This window comes from Platichthys flesus, chromosome 20 (genome assembly GCF_949316205.1).
Source record: "Platichthys flesus chromosome 20, fPlaFle2.1, whole genome shotgun sequence".
Lineage (NCBI taxonomy): Eukaryota > Metazoa > Chordata > Actinopteri > Pleuronectiformes > Pleuronectidae > Platichthys > Platichthys flesus.
In genome coordinates, this window is record NC_084964.1 from 13893843 (window position 1) to 13918722 (window position 24880).

At 43.0% G+C, this 24880-nt stretch overlaps 2 protein-coding genes and 1 non-coding gene across 3 annotated transcripts; 2 read left to right on the forward strand and 1 right to left on the reverse strand.

Moving 5' to 3' along the window:
• Positions 1-312: 312 nt before the first annotated feature.
• On the forward strand, positions 313-7469 carry qrfprb (pyroglutamylated RFamide peptide receptor b). The gene is made up of 6 exons (XM_062378524.1): positions 313-679; positions 2596-2754; positions 3646-3707; positions 3847-4082; positions 4671-4768; positions 5089-7469. Exons 1-6 carry the CDS (start codon positions 313-315, stop codon positions 5484-5486), a joined length of 1320 nt encoding a protein of 439 aa, XP_062234508.1. The 3' UTR covers positions 5487-7469.
• On the forward strand, positions 2827-2899 carry trnat-agu (transfer RNA threonine (anticodon AGU)). Its single transcript has one exon. It is a non-coding gene; the product is annotated as a tRNA-Thr (tRNA).
• Positions 7470-8146: 677 nt separating the features above from the next.
• polr3a (polymerase (RNA) III (DNA directed) polypeptide A) lies at positions 8147-24318 on the reverse strand. Its single transcript, XM_062414373.1, has 31 exons — positions 24151-24318; positions 23676-23811; positions 23074-23211; positions 22364-22535; positions 22089-22243; positions 21709-21948; positions 21115-21277; positions 20719-20855; positions 20526-20629; positions 20289-20430; positions 19964-20104; positions 19749-19818; positions 19426-19553; positions 19183-19321; positions 18732-18896; positions 18383-18555; positions 17640-17751; positions 17005-17123; positions 16689-16826; positions 15934-16104; positions 13932-14045; positions 12663-12749; positions 12494-12576; positions 12225-12395; positions 11945-12038; positions 11687-11779; positions 10480-10644; positions 9564-9728; positions 9238-9369; positions 9025-9157; positions 8147-8935 (listed from the first exon to the last, which is right to left on the reverse strand). The coding sequence occupies exons 1-31, from the start codon at positions 24192-24194 to the stop codon at positions 8787-8789; spliced, it is 4173 nt and encodes a 1390-aa protein (XP_062270357.1). The 5' UTR covers positions 24195-24318; the 3' UTR covers positions 8147-8786.
• Between the last annotated feature and the right edge of the window lie 562 nt (positions 24319-24880).

Consider the following 24880-nt stretch of genomic DNA (forward strand, 5'->3'; position numbering starts at 1 on the left):
TTTGCACTAAAGTATTGTATATTACCTATTATTAACAATACAGGATTCTTATCTTATCTTATAAAGATAGGAGTACAACACACACCCACACACACTCACACACACTCACACACACACAAACACAGCTGCAGCAGTGACAGGGAGCAGGTCTCTCTGAGTGAAGGAGGCAGCAGCAGCAGCAGCGCATCATCCGGACGCACAGGGTGGGTTGAGGCTCAGTTTGTAGGACAGACGCTGAGACGCAGAGGGACTTGGATCCTGTTCCTTTCCACAGACCAGCTCTCTCTCTCTCTCTGGGGCCGAACACCAGAGATGGCAGCGGCCTCCACAGACTCCGGCCAGGGCGCCACCAAGATCACCCCCGAAGCGCTGCAGGAGATGCTGCGCTACTATAACCTGAGCCGCCGGGAGTTCATCAACACCTACAACATCCAGCCGCTCGTCTACATCCCCGAGTTGCCGTACAGCGCCAAGACCACCTTCGTGATCATGTACGCGGTGATCTTCGTGCTGGCGCTCGCGGGGAACACGCTGGTCATCTACATAGTGGTGAAGAAACGTGCGATCCACACGGCGACGGATATCTTCATCTGCTCCCTGGCGGTCAGCGACCTGCTCATCACTTTCTTCTGCGTCCCGTTCACCCTGCTGCAGAACATCTCCTCGGAGTGGTTCGGAGGTGAGTTTTTAACTTCTTGAACTATTTGGGGAAATAAACCTCTGTCCTCCCGTGCGCTCTTGGACACTTTCAGCTCCATGCGCACTGTGCGTAAAACCACGAAATCTAGAAATCTAGCCCCGATTTCTGCACAATTTGCAAAATGCATGGGTCTAGGCTGGGATATGTTGTTGTGTACTATTTACTTTGTAATGTGACATCACAGCATCTCACCGTACCACTCGATATACAGAGATTACACTTACACCAGATTCATTGCTAGTGTCCTGATCATCATCATCAATATGCCACTTTGACTTTGTTTCAAAACACCATAGCTCAAGCTTATCACAAGTGGATGTAGTGGCTGTAATGTTTGTGCCATTGCATTCTTATCTATTCTGTTATTTGTGCATGCAGGGAAATCCCCGCAATTTACCCTCATCATAATAATAATAATAATGTTGCAAGAATAAGAATACTCATGCAAGAAGTCTGTCAAACATTGATAAGCAATGCAAGATGATAATTGTGATCTGACTGTAACAAGTAACAGAACAATTAATGAAATGCAGCAGCAGCCGACCCCATAACACCTGACATCCGATCCCAGCCGACACTCTGGAGGCGCCCACACATTCAGACAAGTAACCCATCATCAGCCCTGCACATTAGCCAGACTGAGTAAGGAGTAAGAGTCAATCACATGTTATTGATCCCTGAAAGGAACTCAGCAGCCGTCGATGACTCTTAATGGCAGCCGGAGGTCACAAGCTTCTGGAGCTTAAATAGAAATATAAACAAGCAGCTTTTTTTTTTACTTTTTACTCTCACACACCTGACGGAGCAGCAGGAGAGGGAGAAAGGAGCAAACACCTGTTCCTTGTGTCTAACAGCTGATCGCACTGTGGTTGGTCTCATTCGCTGCTGAGTTGGAGAGATAATAACACATTTCTACAGAGATCAATAAATGGCCTGATGAGCACTACTTGTACCATGCAACTTTGAAGCACAGGAATATTGCAGCATGTTTTCGTCTCACAACCTGATTCATCGTGAATCAGAACCTGCTCAGTGTAAAGAACATAAGTGTGCAATTCAATGCAAAATGCCTGTAAAAAAACACACAAAGTCAATGGTGTGATACATGTTTGCATTATATTACATTTGGAGGAGCCTCAGCACTGTAACTATCTCCACCAGGTTCATACCTGACGATAGAAAACCACTGGACTATAACCTCTAAAAGAGCTGATTTTTAGAACCTGAGCATCATTTGCTTCACATATGCATTATTTATCTGTATCAATGTACATTTCATTATATTCATCGGTTCCCCACACTGTTCCCAGCATCCGCAACACACAACAGTATCTGACAGCTGACATTCAGCGTATCACAGCAATAGAATGCAGGGGAGAAGCATGTGCTGCCATTAACATCGATAGTAATTAGCTGCATGTGAATAAAGGTGAACTGTCAGCTCTGTGCTTTGTTAGCTGTGACATGCATGTGTTAAAGATGTCCAAGTGTAATCGGCGAGGGCTGTTTTGTTGTTCCAATTAAACCCTCATCGTCATGCATTTGCACAGGAACGCGATAAGGTCTGAAGATGAGCTCACATCCCTCTTCAGTCTCTGCTTCAGTAGAAATTTACACTATGCAGTTTCTTAGAGTCTCATTCTTTCATCCTCTCTATTATACTAGGGAGATACTGGGGAGAGCGTGGCCTAGGGGATAGAGCGGGTGCTCTGCAACAAGAAGGTTGCCGGTTCGAATCCCACTCTATCCCATCTGCATGCCTAAGTGTCCTTGGCAAGATACTGAACCCCTAGATGGCCCCTCATAAAATGATGAGTGTTCTAAAAAAAATGTAAGTCGCTTTGGATAAAAGCGTCAGCTAAATGACATGTAATTATGTCCTTTGTTTTCTACAGGGGTTCTGGTTTGCAAGACGGTTCCCTTTGTACAGACTACAGCCATAGTGACCGGCATCCTCACAATGACCTGCATTGCCATTGAGAGATACCAGGGCATTGTCTTTCCCCTGAAGATGAGGAGGCAGCTCTCGTCCAAACGAGCATACAAGATGCTAGGTATCCAATGTTTGTGGGTCGGTGTGGAATTATATGTGTTTGTATTTTCAAAGAAGTCTCTGACCTTTGCCTGGCACTATGGCTTAGTTGGTAAAGCGCCTGTCTAGTAAACAGGAGATCCTGGGTTCAATTCCCAGTGGTGCCTCTTTTTCTAAATTTCCCACAGGATTAATAAAGTATCCATCTATCTATCAAGCTGATCTGTAAGGAAGTTGCACAAAAACAGTTTCACAAGTGTAAACTCAGAGTCAACTGAATCTGTTGATCATTACGTGGATTACTTGACTACTATAACAAAACATTTTTCTAACAGCATTTGTAAAGTAATGATTCTGTCCCAAGCTTTTTGATCCTTATAAACCGTTGATCATTAAATCCATAATCGATAGAAGCGGTTTCCACTGTAATGGGTTTGCAGTGAAAAGAATCTATAGTGGCTCCATTACATCCCTGTCTGCTGCAGTATGGATGGAGATCAGGGTTTGAATCTTGGGTCAGGGTAAAGCTCCATGTAATGAGATTTCCCTCGTGAAAAATAAATATAATCAAAGCCATATTGGCCAGAACTGAGAATGCCGAGTTGTTAAATGCCACCAAAGCTCCTTCCAAAGAGTAGGCAGATGTTCAGGACTGGAGCGGTGGCAGGACTGGATGGTCCTTAACGGGGGAAGATACCAGTTGTCATGGCTGGATCTCAAACAAACATGCAATTATCTAGGAATGTGCAGATATGCAAAGAGAAAGGGCAGAAACCAGGGACTGAGGCAGAACAGATGTGTGTGTGTTGGATGTGTGTGTCTCTCTGTGTGTGTGTGTGTGTAAATCAAAGTGTAAACCCTGTACTGTCTAAACTGTTTCTATATGTATTACATATGTCTTTCCATCCTGCAGGGCTCGTATGGATTGCCTCGGTGATCGTGGGCTCACCAATGCTGTTTGTGCAGCAGCTCGAGGTGAGTGGTGCCGGTCAAACCAAGCCAGAAAAAAAATATGTAAAGAAAGAAATGTCAATAGAGCCGTCTAAGACTCCTGGACGTGACGTTGACAGTTGGTCTTTGGGGACTGAGGGCTTCTCTTCTCGTCCTCTCCCAGGTGAAGTACGACTTCTTGTACGACCATTACCACGTGTGCTGCCAGGAGAGTTGGCACTCTGTGACCCACCGGCAGACGTACACCACCTTCATCATGGTGGCTCTGTTCCTGCTCCCCTTGGCCGCCATGCTGTTCCTCTACACGCGCATCGGGATCGAGCTGTGGATCCGCAACAGGGTGGGCGACTCCTCGGTCCTCAACACCATGAACCACAGGGAGATCAGCAAGATCTCCAGGTCAGTTATGTCTCAAGCATCTCATATCCAAGGGGGCTTGGTTGTGCCTTCCCGTGAACACAAATGCTAGAGGGTGTGGGTTTGTGTCGCTGATTGCCCACTACGTACCTGGTAGGCACATCCATCCTAAGAGATCAGTAGAAGACCTATTTCACATTGATCTGCTGAAAATGGAACTTTTCTCTGGGACAACACTTAAATGTGAGTTTAAAACGCACACCCACAGTGTATTCTTTGACTATAGGCGTCTGTGTGACAAGAAGGTAACCATCAGAATAAAAAGCCTCACAAAGAGCTGTTGTGTTTGCTACAATGGTAAATTACATTGAACAGACTTCATAACAGCTCTTTAGGCATCGGGATATAAGTAGCTGAATCCAGTAATTGGAAAAAAAATTGCTTTTTCTGTTAAGCACACTCAGAGGAGAGAAAGTGCTCCCTTTACTTTCCCCAGGGCCGACTGTGAGAACTGCAGCACATGGTTAAAAGCTTCTCTACATTATAGGTACAACAAGGGGGGGAAGAGTGCCGCCATGTCTGTCGTAAGAAAGACTCAGATCTTTACCTCTCGGTTTTTTCTCTCACCAGGAAAAAGAAAAGAGCCGCCAAAATGATGATCACCATCGTCCTGTTATTTACGATTTGCTGGGCACCGTTCCACACGGTCCACATGCTCTTTGAGTACTGTAAGTAATACCGCAGTCTATATGAATTTTAAACCTTTTTAACCTTAAAACAGCCCCTTAAAAATTTGTTTGATGCTTCACTGATTTTGAATAGTGAGGGAAGATGCTGCTTTCCTGTGAGAAGTGTGTAACTGACAGCGGGGCCACTTTAAATATCAAGAATTCAAATTAGAGTTGGGTGTCAGGAAACTTGGAATCATGGGTAAAACCCTCACTGATTAATAGCTTTGTATTTCTCTACATGAAAACCAACTAATCAGTCAGACACTGAGCCCAATAAAAGTTACACAGTGCTTCTGTCTGTGTTTTCAAAAATCCAGATGACCTTGAGAAGAAATACGACGGAGTCACCATCAGCATGATCATCGCTGTGGTTCAGGCCATCGGGTTCTTCAACAGCTTCAACAATCCGATCGTGTACGCCTTCATGAACGAGAACTTCAAGAAGAGCTGCATCTCCACCCTCTCCCAGTGCGTCAGGAAGCACAACCAGCCGGGCGGCGCCGTGGTGGCTCCTAAAGTCAGCGTGAAGTTCGTCAAACCCCAAAGCAGGGAGGCGTTCGCAGATTCGCGGGCAGGACACAGCTCGAACCAGACCGCCAAGGACAAAGGCCCCTCGAATGCACTGCACAGAGACCGCGCCCTGGAAGTGATAGTAGAAAAGATCTCCACCGTCCAAACTGAGCTGCCTGCCAACAGCTCCTCCCAGGTCAAATGAGGAGGACGTGGCTTCGAAAGCGCACAATTTTCAGCTGTTGAGCTCCTCAATCCTCCCTGCTGTCGGTTCACCTGCACAGGACTGTCTCACCGTTGTGGTTCAAACACAAACAAATAAAATTGCACCAACTCTGCAGCACCAGAGATTGTTCGGTTATTATTCTGGTCACGAAACAGAGGAGCAGAGGAAATGATGGCATTCTGAGGAGAGGTTGGTTTCACTGTGAGAACGTCCCTGGCAGCAGTGAGGAGCAGCGGTCACACACCGGAACACGGGGGGGGTAACCGTGTCATGAATTCAAATCAGTGGAGGTTTCTAATATCTGCAGGAAGCTCCGTCTCACTCGGTGAACATTTAATATTGTGGAGGAAGGAACCGTGTTCATTGTTATTCCAAATCCGCAAAAGCCTTTTTTCCCCACATCAGTATAACAGAGCAGACTGTTTAGATGATTACAAAGAACCACAGCCATGGTTTCAGCAGCAAAGGAGATAAATATGGATGAAACCTCTGTATGTTTTGCTACTAGATTTGCATTTGTTCAAATTGTAGACTTTGTTTATGTGCCCTTTTCCCACAAACACTATTGTGCTTTACACTATGAACCACGTTCTGAGCACTTCTCTATCACCCGTCCAGCCTGTTCAGGGATCAAACCACTGACTCACTGATTAAAGGACATCCTGCTCTACCACCTGCCTCAAAGCCTCGAGTTCAAATCAGATATTCAGCATCACAGAGTTGGACGTGTGGGTCGGTGCAGTACTGCGGGCGTTTTACCAGACCCCTGTAGTGGGGAAGGAGGTCAGCCGCGAGGCAAAGCTTTCAATATACTGATTGATCTACGCTCCGAACCCTCACCAGGGGTCACGAGCTCTCGGTGATGAACGATAGAACGAATTTGCAAAAAAAAAAAAAGTGGCAGAAATTCGCCTTAAAGATAGAGTGAGGAGTTTACAAATGCTGAGGGAGTTCGAAATAGAACCGCCAGATGCTCTTTCATGTTGAAACACAAAGACACAAAGATTCAGCTCAATTCAGGGTCGATCAGTACAAACCTTTATTTCAATGACGACAATCTCTTATTGACAATTACTGCTCTTGAAATCCTCTGAGCTGCCGGAACTCCGACCTGATGATGAAACCACTGTTATCGAAACGAACTCTGCCTTGTACTTTGGTTTCAGTCCAACAGCTGGGATGAATTAATGATTCATTTATGTGACGTCATATCAACAGTCGGCCCTTGTGCAGTTTTTAAGAAGGTTCATGTTTTATTATATTATTGTTCAGACTTTTGCAGAACAAACTCGACATGACGAAGCATGACGGTGGCTGTTAAGACGTTACAATAAAAAAAAATTAAAAAACTAGTGAACCTCAGTCAACTCTGACAGGTTACATCAGTTTATACGGAGGATTTATAATAATAGATATCATTTATAGATCTGAACCTTTAAATGTGGCTTCTGGTTCTGGTATCACAAGTATACACACAGGGCGTACAGCCCGGTTTGACTTTGAATGTGTTAACGATGCTGTGGAATGTTTTTATGTCGATGTTTTAATGCAGTTTAGTGAATGTTATTTTTTGTCTTAACGTTTGTTAAACGCTCCTGTAATGACGTGTTTGGTAATGACGGCGTGGATTTTACCCACCTACCTGTGCAGTTCGCAATGAATGTATACAATTTTGCCGACTGCATATCTCAGAGATTGTGCTCACATGTATATTTTGCTGCCAGTACGCCCCAAAAACTTGATACATTCAATTTTACATGAATTAAAGAAATCTATTTAAACTAAAATTGTATTTTCAATAAAGGTTTGCATTCAAATGGGGCCTTTTAAAAGTTACAGATTTTTCAACTACATTTTTTTATGAGGAAAGAACTATATGATGGTTATGGAGAAGGTGATGCTTTGCTTTTTATTCCCTGACAAATGTCATTTTTCTTGGTCTATTCTTATTATCATTTTAAACAGCTAAAAGTGACTCTTACTACTGAATTAATATTTCCAGTTTGCGCAACATTGTTTTGTTTATTAAAATAAGTAAAAATCGACCTGGCTGAAAGTCGTTATTCTTGCTTGTGCCGCCTTCAGGAGCATTTCAAAGGACTTTGGGGCCCAGGTAAGATGACAAAGTGCATACCTGCAAAACTGACAATGCACAATTCCAGTTACTCAGGAGGTAAAGAGCTTTGGTATCTCACTGTAAGTTACTGAAACATAGGAAATAGAAAGTGCTACGTGTTTCGTACGAGGAGTGCTCAACCTAAAAGGCCCTGAAGGCTTGAAAAGTGGCTTTTACAGGTTCTAACTTCATCTTACGTGATTGACAGCAGTTATATCGGCAGCGAAGAGATTTGTCTGGCCTCCATGGACAAATGTTCCATATTGTGCCAATCTTGAGTTCTTGAGGTGAAAAACATGGCGTGCGATGTCCCAGCATTTGGTGAGTCAAGTGAACCCTTGTAGCACATTTAGAGAGGTTCACTCACGGCTGCCCAAGAATGGGACTGACATTTGAAAAGCATAAAGCCTTTGACTACAGCTGTGGCTGTCACAGAGGCTTAAGACTTGATGCCACAAAAAACTGTTGTGGCCTTTGACTATTCAATCACTTTATGAACAGAAGAATACAAAACAGTCGGCCATGACTTTCTTGGTCATTAATTTATTACATTATATACATTATAATATGAATAAGCTTCCGACAGACAAGTTCACCTTTTGGTTCATCTTATATGAAAACAAACGGAAAAAGATTCCTGACGTGGATTGGCAGAGTGAATAAACCAAGGCTACAGTGCTGACAAGAGTTGAAATCCAAATGCCACACCAGAGGAGATCCGGTCTGCTTTGTGAGAAGAGAGAATCTGTCTCGAGCCTGCTGCACGTATAACTGAGTTATGTAATTACGCATTAAACTCAGCCTTCAACGCAGTATTCAATGCCTTGAATGTCTGTTCAATGCTCCGACATTGAGATCAAGTAACATCTTTATAACAGAGAAGACAGTTTGAACGAGTAAACAAAGCAGAAAAGCAGCGAGGACAAAGCATTCTAAGATTCTGAATTGCTCCTTTGACCAGATTTAAACTGAAACTGTGGCAGCAACAAAAACATCACGCAAAAAAGAAGAAGACACAACCCTATTTTCTGTCGATTCCTCGGATGCTGTCTGACAATTTGGCAGGCACTTCTGAATTCGGCGGAGATAATCTTACAACAAACCATCGACAGGCTCTGAAAACAAAAAAGAACACTTCCAATATCGCTGGTGTTTCCTCGATGCTATGTGATGAGAGGCACATGAAAGTCTGCACTGTCAAACAGGAGAGGCCTTTTCGCTGGAGACAGGTCTTTGTCGGCTTTGTGCAGGAGTTTAAACAATCCGGTTCCGATGTTCATGGGAATGCCCATGATGATGCACTCGGACACACCTGAAACAGGAGGACAGGAAGTGTTGAGACCCAATTAAGAGGCAGAGTAGATTGGTCAATCTCATTAGAAAGAGGAAGCGCGAGTTTACCACAAACTGAGTCTTTCTGTCCGTAGTAGGCGGCGTCGAAGAGATGATCGGCTGTTTTCTCGAAGGAGGCCAACATGAGCACACTCTCCTTCATTTTGGCTAAACCGAACCTGGTGATACCCAGAATCTCCCCCTTTATGGAGAGAAGACAGTGTCAGGTAAAGCACTACACTAAATATATACACACAGACACGCACAAACAGACACACACACCTTATAGGACATGAGATCAGCGAGGAGCATGACGTGACGCCGGTCAATGCTCATTCCATGGTTCGTCATTGTGTACTGAATCTCATTGATGATTGTGGATCTCGCAGCTTCAATACCCAAGGTCTTCTCAACCTAGTAAAAAAAAAAAGGAAAAAGCATGTATGAGATACAAACAAACAGCACTGGCCTGAAACCAAACCATCCTCCTCATTGGTTCAGGTGGCGGGGTCATTCATGCATCCTGCAGAACACAATCAATCTGCTGTAGGCCAGGGACCTAATCCAGGCCACGGCACCACCGGCGTTCAGACTCCTTGGCCTGATACCTCGTATGTGTTGTTTGAAGTGGTCCTGCTGCCCTTCACACCATGCGTCGCCATGACAGCTCTCAGGTTGTCCCCCTCCACCAGCAGCTTGTACTGGTTCTTGCCGCTCTGCTCGTCGATGTGGATGACGGCTCGGCTGACCTCTGGTATCCCTTGAACCACCACCTTCCAAGTGAGAACAGAGTCAACCGAAGATAAAGATGAGGGCTGATGAAGATGAAGATAAAACAACCGCTTTTATCTACAACAGGTAAATCGCACTGGCATCGGCACTTTGTCGGGAAGCAGAGCAGTGAAAGCTTTTCATTTCCTGTTCGGGTGAAAAACATTCGAACCCAGTCTAAGTGCTACAAGATTGCACGGAAATAAACTGAGTTACCAGGTTCGCACCAGGAGGTGTATTTCCTCTTAGGCAGCAAATATGTGTCAAACCTTCTCCTTCTATGATTGTTGGGGGATGAGGCTGTGCCAGCAGCTGAGAGCAACAGAGCTGTTAGCGCTGCATGAAGGTTGAGCCACTTTTCACGAGGCAGTAATGTTTTTTGATTTGTCCCATTTGAAGAACCCTGCTACGGCTGTTCTGAAAGTTGCTTTATGAGCAAATTAACTACCATTAGTGTGACATAGAGCTCAGAGCTTGGAGCACTTAGTAGCCAGACACATTGTCCAGCCATCAGTTAAAAATCCAGATGCTTTAGAATAAGCACAAAGCTGAGACTGACTTAATAAAATGTGGCTTATTTACAGTCTCCTATTCTAGAAGCCCTTTTGACTTATTATGTGGGTGTAAATTAGACAATGCAGGACATATAAACAACTTAAAGAAATATAATCCAATGTCAGTCGTCTATTTTATCCATTTAATTGTGCGTTTGGGCAAAATACTGGTTTAGTATTCCACGTTCCAGACTCTCACCTTAGGGAGATCGTCTTTTAGTGTCTGCAGCACGTAGTACATGGAGCTTTTGCTGTTCTCTCGTGGGGACACACACACCACCGCCTCGCCGTGCACGGCAATGTCTCCTGGTTTCACCCGCAGCTTCGACATGCAGATAGAGTAACGCACCGTTTCTGCGTTTACCTGAAAAAAAACACAGACCATTGTTATCCGCTGCCCGACATCTAGCGCAGACTTCAGGGCTTCTGCAGTGGCAGGTTATTTCAACTCCGAAATCCAGGACGCGGGAAAATAATCAAGTCAAAGTCCAAATGTGTGTTTTCCCCCCAATCTCAGCAGGAAATGTCTTTGAATCCCACAGGTGAGTGAGACTTGTTTCAGTTGAAGGATAATTCATTTCCAAGAATTTTTTCTCAGTTGCCTTAAAGGAAAACTTTGTCGTTCTAGATAGAAGTGTATTTGCTTATTAGAAAATTAGCTGATTTGCTTTCTCGACCAGAAAATAAATACACACACACACAACACACTGTTTTCTATGGTATTTGTAAAGATCAAACACACAACATATTCTTTTTTATTCAAAAGGAGATTTTAAATCTTAGAATTGAGCCAGGTAAGGAATTCCCTTGTTTCTGGTAGGTGTCAAGCTAAGCTAACCAGCAGCTTCATATTCATTTGCCCAAACTTCAAAATCGGCAGTAAGTGACCTGACTGAGAGCGAGTATAACAAGACCAAAGCAGGAAACACGTCTCTTGAGCTTTGGCCTCAGTATATCTTGTTTGACTTAATCAGGCTAAAGAGATTATCTGCGACCTGATACTTTACAGTAACATGAGATGAGTCATAAAGTCAGACAAAGTACATATGTTACTCCGGAGTGATTACGTTTAAGTTTCCAAGAAACATAACGTCCTAGTCCCAGTTATAAGAGTAAGATATTGTTGTTTAATAGGATTACTGCAGTTTTTTCAACTTATTTTCTTAGTTCTGGCCTTTGTTCCCATTTATAACAATAACATGGTACGCACAAGGTTCAGTAACAAAAAGCCACAAATGTCAAGCAATTCTTTGGTAAATAAAATGCTACCAAGATTATTCCAAAGTGTTGATGAAAACCACAAACTAAAACTGTAACAGACCAGAATAATTAAAATAGATGAATGAGTCTAGGTGAGAATAGCACACATTGTGTTAGTAAAAGAGAAAGTGAGTGAGTTGTGATACCTCCAGTCGCAGCAGCCTTATCCTCTCCAGGGACAACTTCACCAGGATGAAACAGTCATCAGGTAGAAAGACCTCTTCGATGTACTCAGAGATCTGGAGAAGGTCATGAGAGACTCCGGCTTTATGAAAAGTCTGAACTTCAACTCATGCAAAATCGTACAAAAAGTCTAATTTGAAACCACTGGCGTCCTCGAGTGCTTCTTTTTCAAGGCACTGACATACTGGCTTCTACAGCACATAGGATAGAGGTGTGAATACCTCTCCCAGGAGAGTCTTCTCAATCCTCCCCTTCACCAGCCGGCCAAAGTCAGCGTCATCTTCCACATCCAAATGAGCCGTGATTATAGGAGTGCTGAGAGGAGAGGAAAGGAGATGCAGGCGCTTATTCAAAACCAATCAGGGACGCATTCATTTTCAATTCTCTACAATTACTGTGGCGGGTGTTTACTTCCAGCAGCCGAGCATGTTAGATTTACATGGAATCAGGAAAACAATAGTGGGAAGGCAATCGGCATTAACACTGGTTATATAAGCACACCTGATGTTCTTGGAGGCATTGATGATCTCTTTGATGCGAGGCACCCCCAGAGTGATGTTCATGGACGCCACGCCAGCAAAGTGGAAGGTTTTCAGGGTCATCTGAGTACCCGGCTCTCCGATGCTCTGGGCACACAGGGCGCCGACGGCTGAGCCCGGCTCCATCTGAGCTCTGTGCGAGGAAGGACACGGTAAGACGCGGTCTCTGAGGGACGTCCTGCGAGACATTCGGGGCTCGTCAATCGTCAATTTCTCTCTTTTAAAAAGTACCTCATGTATTTGTCTCTGCAGGTTTCTAGGAACTTCTCCAGCTGAGTCGGGGTGATGCGGTCCAGCTGATACAGAACTTTTGGCTGAGAGAAAAAGCAGAGATAGGATCAGATTGAGATATAGTTGTGCTTAAGATAAGATCCATGGCACTTGAACCGCTGGTGTCTACCTCGCTGGTGCCGTTGTCGTTGATGCCGTACTTGTCCCGGGTCTTCTTGATCCTTTCTGAGATGCTCTTGGTAAATTTCTTTATCTCCTACAGTTGAGGGGACAGAATAATTCTCAGAGGTCTCGTCCAAGGGCTCTTTAAAGAAACGTTTTAGAACAAAACACTGTGACGTGACCGAGCTGTTGGCTGCTTGACCACGATGCACTGTCATGCATTTGTTAGGAATCCACAGTAGAGCAGGTGAGATGTGCACAATGCGACCTCACATAAAACCCACTGAGCGACATCTTGATCAAATAACATGAGTGGGGAAGATGTCAGAGTGTGAATCTCAGCACACGGGCGAAGACATTTGTTATTAAAGACCCAACAACGGGATTATCAAATTCTCGCTGACACACCATTCTCAATCTGGTTAAAGCACAACCCAGCATGCTCAGTCACTCTACCTCCAGGATCTTCCCTGAGCCGGTGTCAGTTAACGCCTTCGCAACAAGGGGAGGGAAGGGTTGTGTTACTAGCAGCACATCAATTAACTGATTATATAACGACTGTATTTGTGCTCGAATAATTGCATGCAAGACAACCGTCTGCTTAATTACTTTATCCTCGAAGACGAGAAAAACACTGAGTCAAAGGATATCATTTAAATCGTGTTTTCTTGTAGATTATGAAGTAGCCATGTGACACAACCATGATATTCCACATGAGAAGATAGAAAAAGAAAAAATGGCTAAAAAATATGCTTTTATACGCTTTAAAGAACTACATTTGTGAGCCGTTAATTAAAACGTACGTATTAAATCGGCCCAATAGAAGGCATAATTAACTCTGTGGGTATTCAGTTATTCCTGGGACTTGCTGAAAACAAAAAAAACAACACACAATCTCAGGCTTATCCTTGAAAACTACATTTTTCTTATAATTGATGGTTTATTTTTGCTTTGTGCACACGAGCTTTGTTGTTGCCTTTGTTGCAGAGGGGATGTTTCTGGAATTTGGATTGTAAGATTCTTTTCTGTATTTAAGAGGGATCTCTCAAAAACTGTCGCTTCAACACACAAAAGGTCTATCTTTGAACATTATCACCTTGGAAATAGTATAATAGTATAAATAATTTTGAAGCCCTAAGGCCTTATAAGACATTTTTAAACCTGCACCTCCACAATGGAAACAAAAGGAACAATATTTAGAAGCTGCTTTCTCTTCATTATTCAGATAAAGGATCAAATACGACTCATTAGTGGCACTGTGCTGTGATGAGGTTACCTCGAGGAAGCTGTCTCTGCAGCACAAGAAGTCCGCCCTCTTCATGACCAAGTCTGCTGTGAGGACCAGCTCGTTTTGACTGAGCGCCGGCTCATCTGGGCACGGGTAGACCGCCTGGGGGGGGAGGGGGGGGGGGGCAGACGAGATCAAAGGGTGATAATGGGAAACCTAACAAAGCAGAAGCACTCAGTCACGGGTCAACAGCTCCTGATGGATGAGTGTCACAGCATCTGGAATGATGTGAACTAGTAACTGGAACAGAACCGTTTTTTTCCCTAGATCGTATCACTCTTGAGGGGGCCGGTGCTTTTCCTGTCTGATACAAGCAGACGGAGGACAGAGAGACCAGAAGCATTATATTTATTATATTGTTTTTTTTCTCTTGTTTTACTTCAACAAATATATTTATTAATCCTGAATGCAGTCTGTTACGCACTATACATTATGACATGAAATGCGCCACATGAATATAAAAGCCAAAGAAATAATTACCATGCAGCAGAGGGTTTTCCTGCAGAGCTCCACATTACTGGGATCAATCTTCAATTAGCACACTTAGTAAACACAGGTGACACTTCACACTGAGGACAGGCGACTAAAAACCATTTAATGAGAAGAAATCACACAAAAAGCTGGAGTCGAGATCTAATCTTAGTCCCTGTGTTCATATTCTTACAGTTGTGACCATGATATAACCAAGAAGAATGTACAAAAAAAGGTGTTATTATATTGATTATTATTTTTAGAAGAAAAATAACCATGCTGAGGTAATGTTCAGGCCGCACCATGCCAAACCAAATTATCCTGCATTGTAGATAATATGACTATCATCTTCCCTTTTACTATGAAAAATGTGCAGCACATCTCTGCTCCTTTCAGCCCGGAGCAGGTGTTATTTTCTGCAAACATCGCCCACACTGTTTAAATAGCAAATGTACCGGCGCACATCAAAGCGACTGTCTGGAGCGATGCTATGTTGAGGCAGTGGGAAGCGACTGCTCAACTAATCAACAGTAACCTGCTCTGAAGTCACTGTTATTTTAGAAATAGTCATATACAACGCACACAAACACAGATGGTCTTATTGTGTGCATATTAAAGACATCTCCCTCTGCTGTGTTCACTCGTGCTGCCTGGTACAATATCATGTAGAACAATGCTCATCTTCATTAAGATTAAGATTAAGATGCATTTATTTGTCCCAAGCACATGCACAAACATGCAGAGACACCCTAATGCAGTGTTAGAAAATGTATCCTCTGCTTTTGACCCATCTGGTGCAGGACACACAGAGCAGTGGGCAGCCATGTACAGCGCCCGGGGAGCAGATGTTGAGGGAGTGAGGTGCCTTGCTCAGGGGCACTAGACAGGGTAGGGAGAATCCTCTTGGATTTTTGGACAGATCAATCCAGGTTCGTCTTTTGTTTTTACTCCGTGGAGTCGAACCAGAGACCTTTTCTGCCCATAGTCCAAGTTTCTGCCACTAGTCCACCGCCTATCCCTTCATGATGATTACCTTCCCCCAAAGCCACTTCGACCTAAAGCTAATAGTTCTTTCTCTTCTTCAATCATAACCACCAGCTGGAAGGATTGATTTCTTAAGCTTTATTGAACTAGAGCAGAACACCCCAGTCTGCATAAATGAAGGCAAGATGGCTTCTACCTCTTGAGACTAATTCTCTCACAGAGTTGAGCCTATGAGTGTCTAGCCACTTTTACTGATAAGACAACAGACTAAACAAAAGCAAACCAAACACTAAGTAGTGAGTGGTGCACTTTCAAAGTCCATGAAAGTTGAGAGAGAGACACAGTGGGGGCAAACAAAACAAAAACGTAATGAGGTGAAATGTGATCGCAGTAAGAAGAGGGGTCGTGTTGAGGTCATGTAAGTTTTGCTATGTGTAAGTGTGTGTGTGTGTGTGTGTGTGAGGGTTACTCAGGATGAAAAAGAGAACCTGGAGAGAACAACGCCGGGTCATTAATTCTCTTCTGTTTAACTCACCCGGATGTTGTCCAGGACTCTCTTGAACTCCAGCGGCTCATCCTTTCCCTCCATGGCAGCGGGGTCCAGGCCGTCACCCCCATAAATGAACTGGATGACGTCGCCGGTGGAGCTGCGCACCGTCAGGTCGTACTGCGAGCACAAATCCTCCAGGGACTTCACCAGTCGCCTCTGTTCAGACACACCAAGGAACACAAACAAATAAGAGAGAACTGGAGGAAAGTACATCTATGATGAAAGTCTGACACACTCCTGAATGTTCCAGCGTTCACACTTGTACAGATTTACATTCAGAAATTACCATCAAGTGCCAAAATGATTAAATCTGAATCTAATCTAATTCACTGAAGACATTTATACGGTCAGATGTCAGGATTTGCTTTTCACTGTTTTATGATTTCAAATTGAAAGTCTGTGAGTTGGGGACTGCTGACTGGTGTATTGTATTGATATAGGGATAGGGAGATTTAATGATGTTGATTTTGTGATGTTAATGAGGTATATATGATCGAACACAGACTGGACTGGGAAAAAAAGAAACACTTTCTTACTTAAACCAGAAGAGCTCATACCTCAGCAAAGGCCAGGCAGTTTCCTTAAATTCTATCAAGGTTCTTCCCTGATGTATATCGCATGCTTACTTCCAGTTCAATGGAAATCGGTTCAGTAGTTTTTGCAAACAAACTGTATAATGTTCGTACACACCCACTTTGATTCAGTAACATCGTTAGGCCGACAGCAGTGAAGAGTTTTACCTGCATGTATCCGGTCTCTGCAGTTTTCACAGCAGTGTCCACCAGACCCTCTCGACCAGCCATGGTGTGGAAAAAGAACTCTGTGGGCGTCAGGCCGGAGTAGAAGCTGTCGGCCACAAAGCCTTTGGCAGCAGGCAGCTGTAAAGAAAATAATGACAATGCAATGTCTCATCGCAATATTGTTGTTCCATTGATTGAGTTTTTCCCATTTGCAAGGGCTCAACCGTCCCATTGTAGATCACAATAAACCAAACCAGCATGAATGCATCCTTTCAGAGGCATCAGCATCAGATATTATTAATAATCAGAATTTTACCTTCGAGTGCTTTTCAAAATGAGGCAAGGAGCGATTCTCAAAACCGTCAGGTACTCGAGAGCCACTTATGGCCTGCTGTCCCACACAGGCAATCATCTGGGAGATATTAATGAAGGATCCTGTGCATACACGCGGGGAACAGAAGGTAAGACGAAACAATAATGAAAATACATGAACAGAGCACACGCAAACATTTCCACGAGCAGAGACTAGTTTGTTTTTCAGATACAGATTACAGCTGCACAAGGGGGAAAATAATACCCTGCTGATGTCATGGGTAATTACATCTTTGATTGTAACTCAGTACAGTTTGGTATATAGAAGACACACAGGGGGCTGTACAAGAGTATCTTGAATGAAAATAAGCTTCTATTTTTGATTAAGAGAGACTCTGAGAACCTCTGGAAGATTCAGCTGAAATAAATCTATATATCATTTTTTTTTAAACAAGCATGTATTTTATCAAGTGGTATTGGTAAGAGTATTTTCATTGGGTTTTGCAGGTTGAAAGCTCTCTACAGGACATGATTGGATTCTTTGAAGTTCGTCCACTGCTTCTGCTTCTATAAAACAGGAATATACAGAATCCAATATGGATTGTATTCCTAATCAAGTTTCATTTGCTGCTAGCTTACCTTTGGAGCCACACAGAGCCATGACCAGAGGGCTGTTGCTCTTGTCCAGCTCCCTGAGGCAGGCACTTCCAGCTCGGTCTCTGATGACGGACAGCTCTCTCAGAATGAGAGCCTGTTGGCAAAAACACATAAAATAAATGACTCTATGTTGCTGACACAAACAGACGAACAACCTGTTTGGAGCCTTTGGCAAACAGCTGTGTTTCTGCAAATGTTTCAACCTAGAACGACTGAGAGGTGCATGTTCATTTGTTTATTAGTTTTAACTTTTTTTTTTATTAGCGTCGGAAATTAAGGGATGAAAGAAGAAACACACTAAAGAGACTTGATCCATTAAAAGTTTCTATTAAATCCATTTGAAAATCACTGGATGATTGATCCAATCATTCACATTAGAGCATTAGACACACAGAATTAGAGTTTATCTTTTAACAGAAGCTTTCTTGGGCATCTGTTAAAATTGGTGTTTATTTTACATATGAAGAGTTCATGCAGTGTTTCTTTTATAAATATTTAGGCCAATTTATTTTAATAGGTAAAATGTTCTAATGGATCCTCTGGTTTTTCCTTTACAATTAGCAGAAATATTGAAAAATGTAATGCTTTTGGCTTTTGATAAGGATTCCTATAGTTTGTGTATTAATGAGTTAATGCACAGAGGGTTGGTGTTGTGTGAACTTGGCACTGAGGATCAAGCAGACACGTGTAAAATAACAACACCATAAAAATATATGCAGTCACACCTCCAGGGTCTCCTCTGCTGAACAGCCCGGCTGCTGCTGCAACTTGCCCGTCTTTAAAGCTTCAATGTATTCATCACACTTCTTGTAACCATCGTCTAGCAGGTCCTGCTTGGCCTGCAGCAGACCCTGGCCAGGTGTCACATCACCAATTCCAATAGAAAAGCCTCGGTTGGCTGAAAGAAGGAAGTTAGATGGACATAACTTAATGGACATTCAATAGATCTGTATTAACTTATGAGCAAGGATTTAAAATTACAACTTTACTACCCGATGGTACTGACCGGTGATACATTTATAGAGACATGTAACAGATTATTAGAGTAGTTGTTGCCCTAGAGAGAGAACCTACAGAGATAGACTGGAGCGAGTCTCGCCAGACGGGACATGGCGCTGGCAGCCTCCTCCTGTCCCCAGTCTCGCAGCAGGATGTAGAAGATGTTCTTCTTGGAGCCCGATCCCAAGGTGCCCTTGTCTAAAGTGCCGCACATCAGCTCACTGTTGTGGATCACCACGACTGGGAGGATGACAAGGGAATGTTTTTGATGGCATGCGATCACATATTAGAAACACAACCAGGATGAACAAGAATTACCGCCTCCGGGTTGTAAGCTGCTCAAAACCAGTCAAATTGCAATTAAAACTCACACAGCACAGCGTGTTATTACTATCGATGTTTTTAATGAGTGTTTACTGTGTTTCTGCAGCTTTCCTCTGGTTTCTACTATATGAAAAAAAGGGCAGCTATGTATAAGATCACAAGACAATAACATTAGGCTTCACAGATTTTCAGAGACACTCACACGAGTCGTTGTGACAGAGATCCTCTCCCTTGCCACAGTACTGTTTGCCCTTGGTCCGCAGGTTGGCCCTCACTGGACATTCCTTATTCGGCTTCAGAATGAGGCTGAAGATCTGCTTGCCTGTCCACAGAGCCATGGGCTGATGGACACATGCACAGTATAAGTGGCAGGTCACATGTTTGAAGTTATGCAAGGGGGAGGGGGGGCTTGATTATGTAGGGGCTTGCCAGAGTGGGTATATACCTTCATTATGGCCGGGTGGGGGAGAGTGATTTTGACCTTTTCATCTTTGCCCACCAGGATCGAAGCCACTATCTGACAGGTCTTGGCTCTGTCAAAGAAAGTGTCCTTCACGGTCAAGAGGTACGCCCCTGGAGGAAGAAAGTATCTTTAAACATATTGATGACGAAAACCTTTCTCAACATTTAACGTCATATAAGCCTGTCCAGGTAAATGAAAATGATGTCCTGTAATTACACTTTTCCCTTTCATCAATGAAACACACCACTCGCCTCACATCACACAAAAGAGCACTGCAACTGACGGCCACATGTTATGACACTGACCTGTCAGAAAGTCCTGAATAGCAGCAATCAGAGGTTCACCGTTTCTTGGAGTAACAAGATTAGCTTTTGTCTGGAATAAAAGAAAAATTATTCGTGTCAAGCTGCAGTCAGTATCTCCGGAACAATGAAAAGGTGGCTTTTCATTGGTGAACGCCCACACTGAATGGTGCAATCATGCTGTATGAGTCATGTCAGTGTGTAGTGATGATGTTTACCCCCATCAGGACCAGGGCCTCAGCTTTGGCCTCTTCGGTCTGAGGTAGATGTAGGTTCATCTCATCACCGTCAAAGTCGGCGTTGTAGGGGGTGCAGACGCACTCGTTGAACCTGAACGTCCTGTGAGGTTTGACTGTGGCCTGTGATGTGAGAAGAGCAAAAAATCTATAATGTCCACCTTTCCTGCTCAAGGGATAAGAACTGTGACTTTCGAACTCAAATAAAATTAAATTTGGAAACTTGTGCTTGAGATGTATTAATACCTCACAAATCTTTTTCTCTATTCTACTTTGGTTTATGCAGTAGGTCAAAACCTAAACTTACAATGTGGGCCATGATACTGAGCTTGTGTAAAGATGGTTGTCGATTGAAGAGGACGATGTCTCCATCCATTAAGTGTCTTTCTACCACATCACCGAACCTCAGCTCCTGTGCGATCTTGTCACGGTTTCCATACTTCAAAAACCTGTCAGACAGACAGGTGGGGTTCCTCTTTAGTTATGAACCACATATCAGTTCAAACCTGGTTTAAGTTTTATCCCCAGGAGCAGCCAGGCTCACCTTTTCATCTGCGTGTGACGGTTCTGGAGGAAGTTGGCTCCGGGGTGAACATCAGGACCATTGCGTACAAGTTTTCTCAATAGCTCCAGATTGGCCTTGTTCACCTGTAACATAGAGCATTATTAAGATAACTATGCTCTGGCGTGGAGGTGATAAGTTCATGTATTTGTTGTAGCTATGACACAGGGCTTACCCGCTCTGGATATGTCAGGATTTTAGCCACATGCACCGGAACAGCCACTTCATCGATCCTCAGATTCGGATCAGGAGAAATTACAGTCCTACCAGAGAAGTCCACTCGTTTCCCTGAGAGGTTTCCTCTGAATCGACCTGAGTTTTACAGTAAATAAACCCGTCAATGTGCAGTTGTAGAAAATGTATCCACGCTATCTGCAAAATGACTAAACGAAATGTAACTTAGGCAGCGAAATCAATTAATGTCTCAACACAAAAAGGCTGTAAACATTCACATGGCAAAGTTTAGATGCAAACATAAAAATATCTCACTCTTCATCTCTCATGCAGTGTATGAGGGAGTAAGTTTGAAAAACCTTTCAGTATTGGTAAAATAATTTAAAATACAATGTACCTTGCTTCCCCTTCAGTCTCTGCACGAAGCCTCTGGTCCATTTCTTAGGGGCCATGTTGAGTGGGATACCAGAGAGCTCGCTGTTAATATAAAGGGCACACTGCAGCTGGAGGAAATCCCAGTCCTCCATGATCATCTGAGTCTTAGCCCCCGTCATTCGATGCTGGATGATAAAAAACAGTCTGTTATTAAGGTCTGTATGCATGAAAAAAGATCTGATCACTGCATTTAAGACAAGCGACTTATTGTTGTGAGGAATTTGGGATAAATTTGATTAACAGACAAACTCTAAAAACAAAAAAGTACTTTAAATAGCAAGTTTTTATTTAGAGATTTCCTCTCTGGCTCTACAGATAAAGAAAAGTGTGCTGGGTAAATGTGATTTATTCTTTTCGGAGGCGGCTGGAATCTGAAATATTTGGATGTTTTCCTTTGCTAGTGGCTGATAATATCAGCGACTTGAGGTCAGCTGGCTCAGAGCACTGCACCGTATTTTAGGTTATATCAATCTTTCACAAACTTTGCTGTCTTCAAACTAGAAGCCAGAGTCTTTCTTTAACACATAAGCTGCCATTGTCAGCGACAGATACCAACCTTTTTGATCACGTCGTTGAGGAAGATTATCTCTGTGAGCTTCATGGTGAGGTCGTCCTCGTTGGTGCCCGACTTCAGGTCACTGACCACAGAGGGTCGTATGCACAGCGGAGGCACCAGGAGGCGGGTGAAAATGAGGTCAGCGGGTTTTCCTGATTCAGGATTCATCAGGAGCAGGGGAATGTCTTCTTGAGGAATCCTCTTGAAAAGATTTAGCACCACTAGAGGGTTCAGGTTTTCCTGGGATATGGAAAAATGAGGCAAAACAAAGGGTTGTGATAAATCTTGACTTTTGAAAAGCAGGTCTACTTCTTTTTGCCATACGACAGCTTGGTAACACTAAATGACACCAACACACTAGGAAAGAGTGTGAAGTTCACCTGCGCTCTGGTCAGCAGGGGCTCCATCACTTTGTTGTGCTCAATGGCGATATCAAAAGACTGCAGGAAATCTGACACGAACTGATCCACCACCTTCTTGGTTGTTTTATACTTCTCATGGATGATCTTAAGCAGGCCGCACTTTTTCACTGGACCTTACAAGTTAAAAGAGAGACAGAACTTTTAGAGGTTCTCTATTCATCACATCAGGACGGCTGCAACAAAGAGTTTGTGTCAAAGAGTCGATATCTGAGCTGAAAAATGTATTCTCTCACCATTAAAAGCGGAACAGTTCAGACAGACCGTCCTCTTGCGGCATTTATCAGAGATCTTCTTCTTCAGCCCTCGTTTCTGGAGATAGGCCAGGTTAGGCCGTTTCAATAAATCATTGAACAGCAGTTTGTCCTCTTTCGTCAACATTATGCTGGAACACGTCTTGCAAATCATCTGGATACGTGACAAAATATCAGATTAGAAGGAGGGAACGGAATCAATGTTGCACACAGATGCTTAAATTATTAAAATGTGACAAATGATGACAGGTGTTCTTCTTGATGATAAAACAGAAAATAATATATATAATAATGCAAAGAAAGGAAAAACAAATATGGGGGAAAAGATCAAAGTAAGACTTACTTTAACTTTTATTTATAAACATATTTACTTATATTTACTTAATTAGAAGATTGAAAACATTGAGCCTGATGACACACAGACACACACAAAAAAGTTCAGTCTCTTCCAATTTTGATACTCTGGTGACATCTAGAGGAAAATATATTTTTTACACTTGCTAGTGCTACATTCAAGATAGAGGTGCCTTGATAACAGTGAGCCTGATGACTAAATTGATCTCCATACAAACCATATGCTAATTTCTAAAACAAAGTTCTGGGTCCCCAAATAACAGATTTTTTAAATATACTTATGAATATGTGTGTGTAAAAGTGACTTTTTAAGCATGTGTTATATCAAAAACACTTGCCTGTAAGATTCCTATGGTGGCTTTGAAATAGCCCACATGAAAACATGGCAGCTCCAGGTCCAGGTAACCATAATGTCCCAAACAATCTGCCAGATTCTTCCCACAAGTCAGACACGGTCGGTCTTTCTCACTGGTGCCCTGCAGGGAACACAGCAGGCAATGGGAAAACGCATAGTTTGATTATTATAACTTAGAACCTTACACTTAAAAAAAGACAGATACACATTTGTAAGATAAGACAGTTATGGACTAGACAAAGGCCAGTTGGAAGAAATGATTGACATTTTCTTGCAGTATTCTCACATGGGCTCACTCTGACATTTTCCACTTATCTTTCCATGGGGTTTACAGGAGACGTTCAGTAAAGCATCAGAACAAACTGACATTGGCATTCTCACATACAGCCCCTGCTCTGGATGAACTTCAGTGCATTTCAATTTGGTCAAGCAAGCTGTTTTAAATGTGCTATATAGATAAAGATGACATTGACGAGTTTGTAGGTCCTCCTGAGAGAGTGAGTGCAAGTGTGTGAGAGGATGTGTAGTGTGTGTGTGTGTGTGTGTGTGTGTGTGTGTGTGTGTGTGTGTGTGTGTGTCTCGTACCATGCGGTGGTCCAGCACTCCATAGGGCAGTGGAGTGCGTTTGGTGTCTTGGCTGTACAGGTTTTTACTGACCACCTGGATGTGAGCCTGCTGACGCATCTGCTCAGCTGATTTCATCCCAAAGCATATGTGGCTTCTGTAAACAAACAAACAAACAAAGGTAATCACTGAGTATGTTCACATCTGAAAAATCACAACAACAGACTGCTTTCTTGCTAAATCAGCAGGTCTGTCTGATGAAACCTTGCTGCATAGAAAGGTATTCCTGCTTTGACTCATGCACACAGGTAAACTGTGATGAGAAGTTGATCAGGGTGTGATTATCACCATTTAGAGTTATTTTGCAGGTTATTAAAGCAGCATGATCCTCCACAACTCTTCAATATCGACCCACTGGGAAACTTTTGCCACATTCCCCAGGATAGAGTGACAGATGCTAACCAGGGAGCTAGCACGCTAACATGGTTTTACTCACATTTTCTTCGCCACATCCGTCTCTCTGAACTGTTCCTTCACCATTTTGAATGATTCCCTTGCACGAACAGCAACGCGAGTAATGACAGAGTTATTTTGTCCCGGTTGCAGCGGGTTAAGCTTCGCGTGTGAGCCGCACGCTGTCACCTAGCTGCCCCATGTTGTGCTGATGCTAACAGCGGCGCTGCCTTCACGGACCTTTAGGAGGTTTATCCTCTTAATTCATGGTGGTTAAAACATGGAAAGCATGGTCATATCATGTGGGAGCAGTGGGAAGTAGTTGATATCTATTAAATATGAACTATTATATTAATAGAAGTGAGACATGAATTTAATCTCATATGATAAAGAGTCTGATGGTAAAACCCAAGTGACGTTCAAATTTACGAGTTTAAACAGAGTACCTGAAGGCAACACAAGTCTTTGCACAACAACAGCTAAAAAGAGAAACCCCGAGGAAAACAACAGTCAGTATCAAGTGAGTGCTGACCCCTAGTGGTTATACTTGAAAACTTCTCCAAAGGAATTAGGATAAATGAATTTCCTTCAGGCACATTGACAGACGACTGAAATAATCTGATTTAAAACATTTTATGGAAAGATAATTGTTAATAAGAATTATTATAACAATGGACTTTATTTATGAAGCACCTTAAATACAAGATATGCAGCTCAAAGTGCCTTACATGTTATATGGATACAAATAAAAAGTTTATAAAAATAAATACACA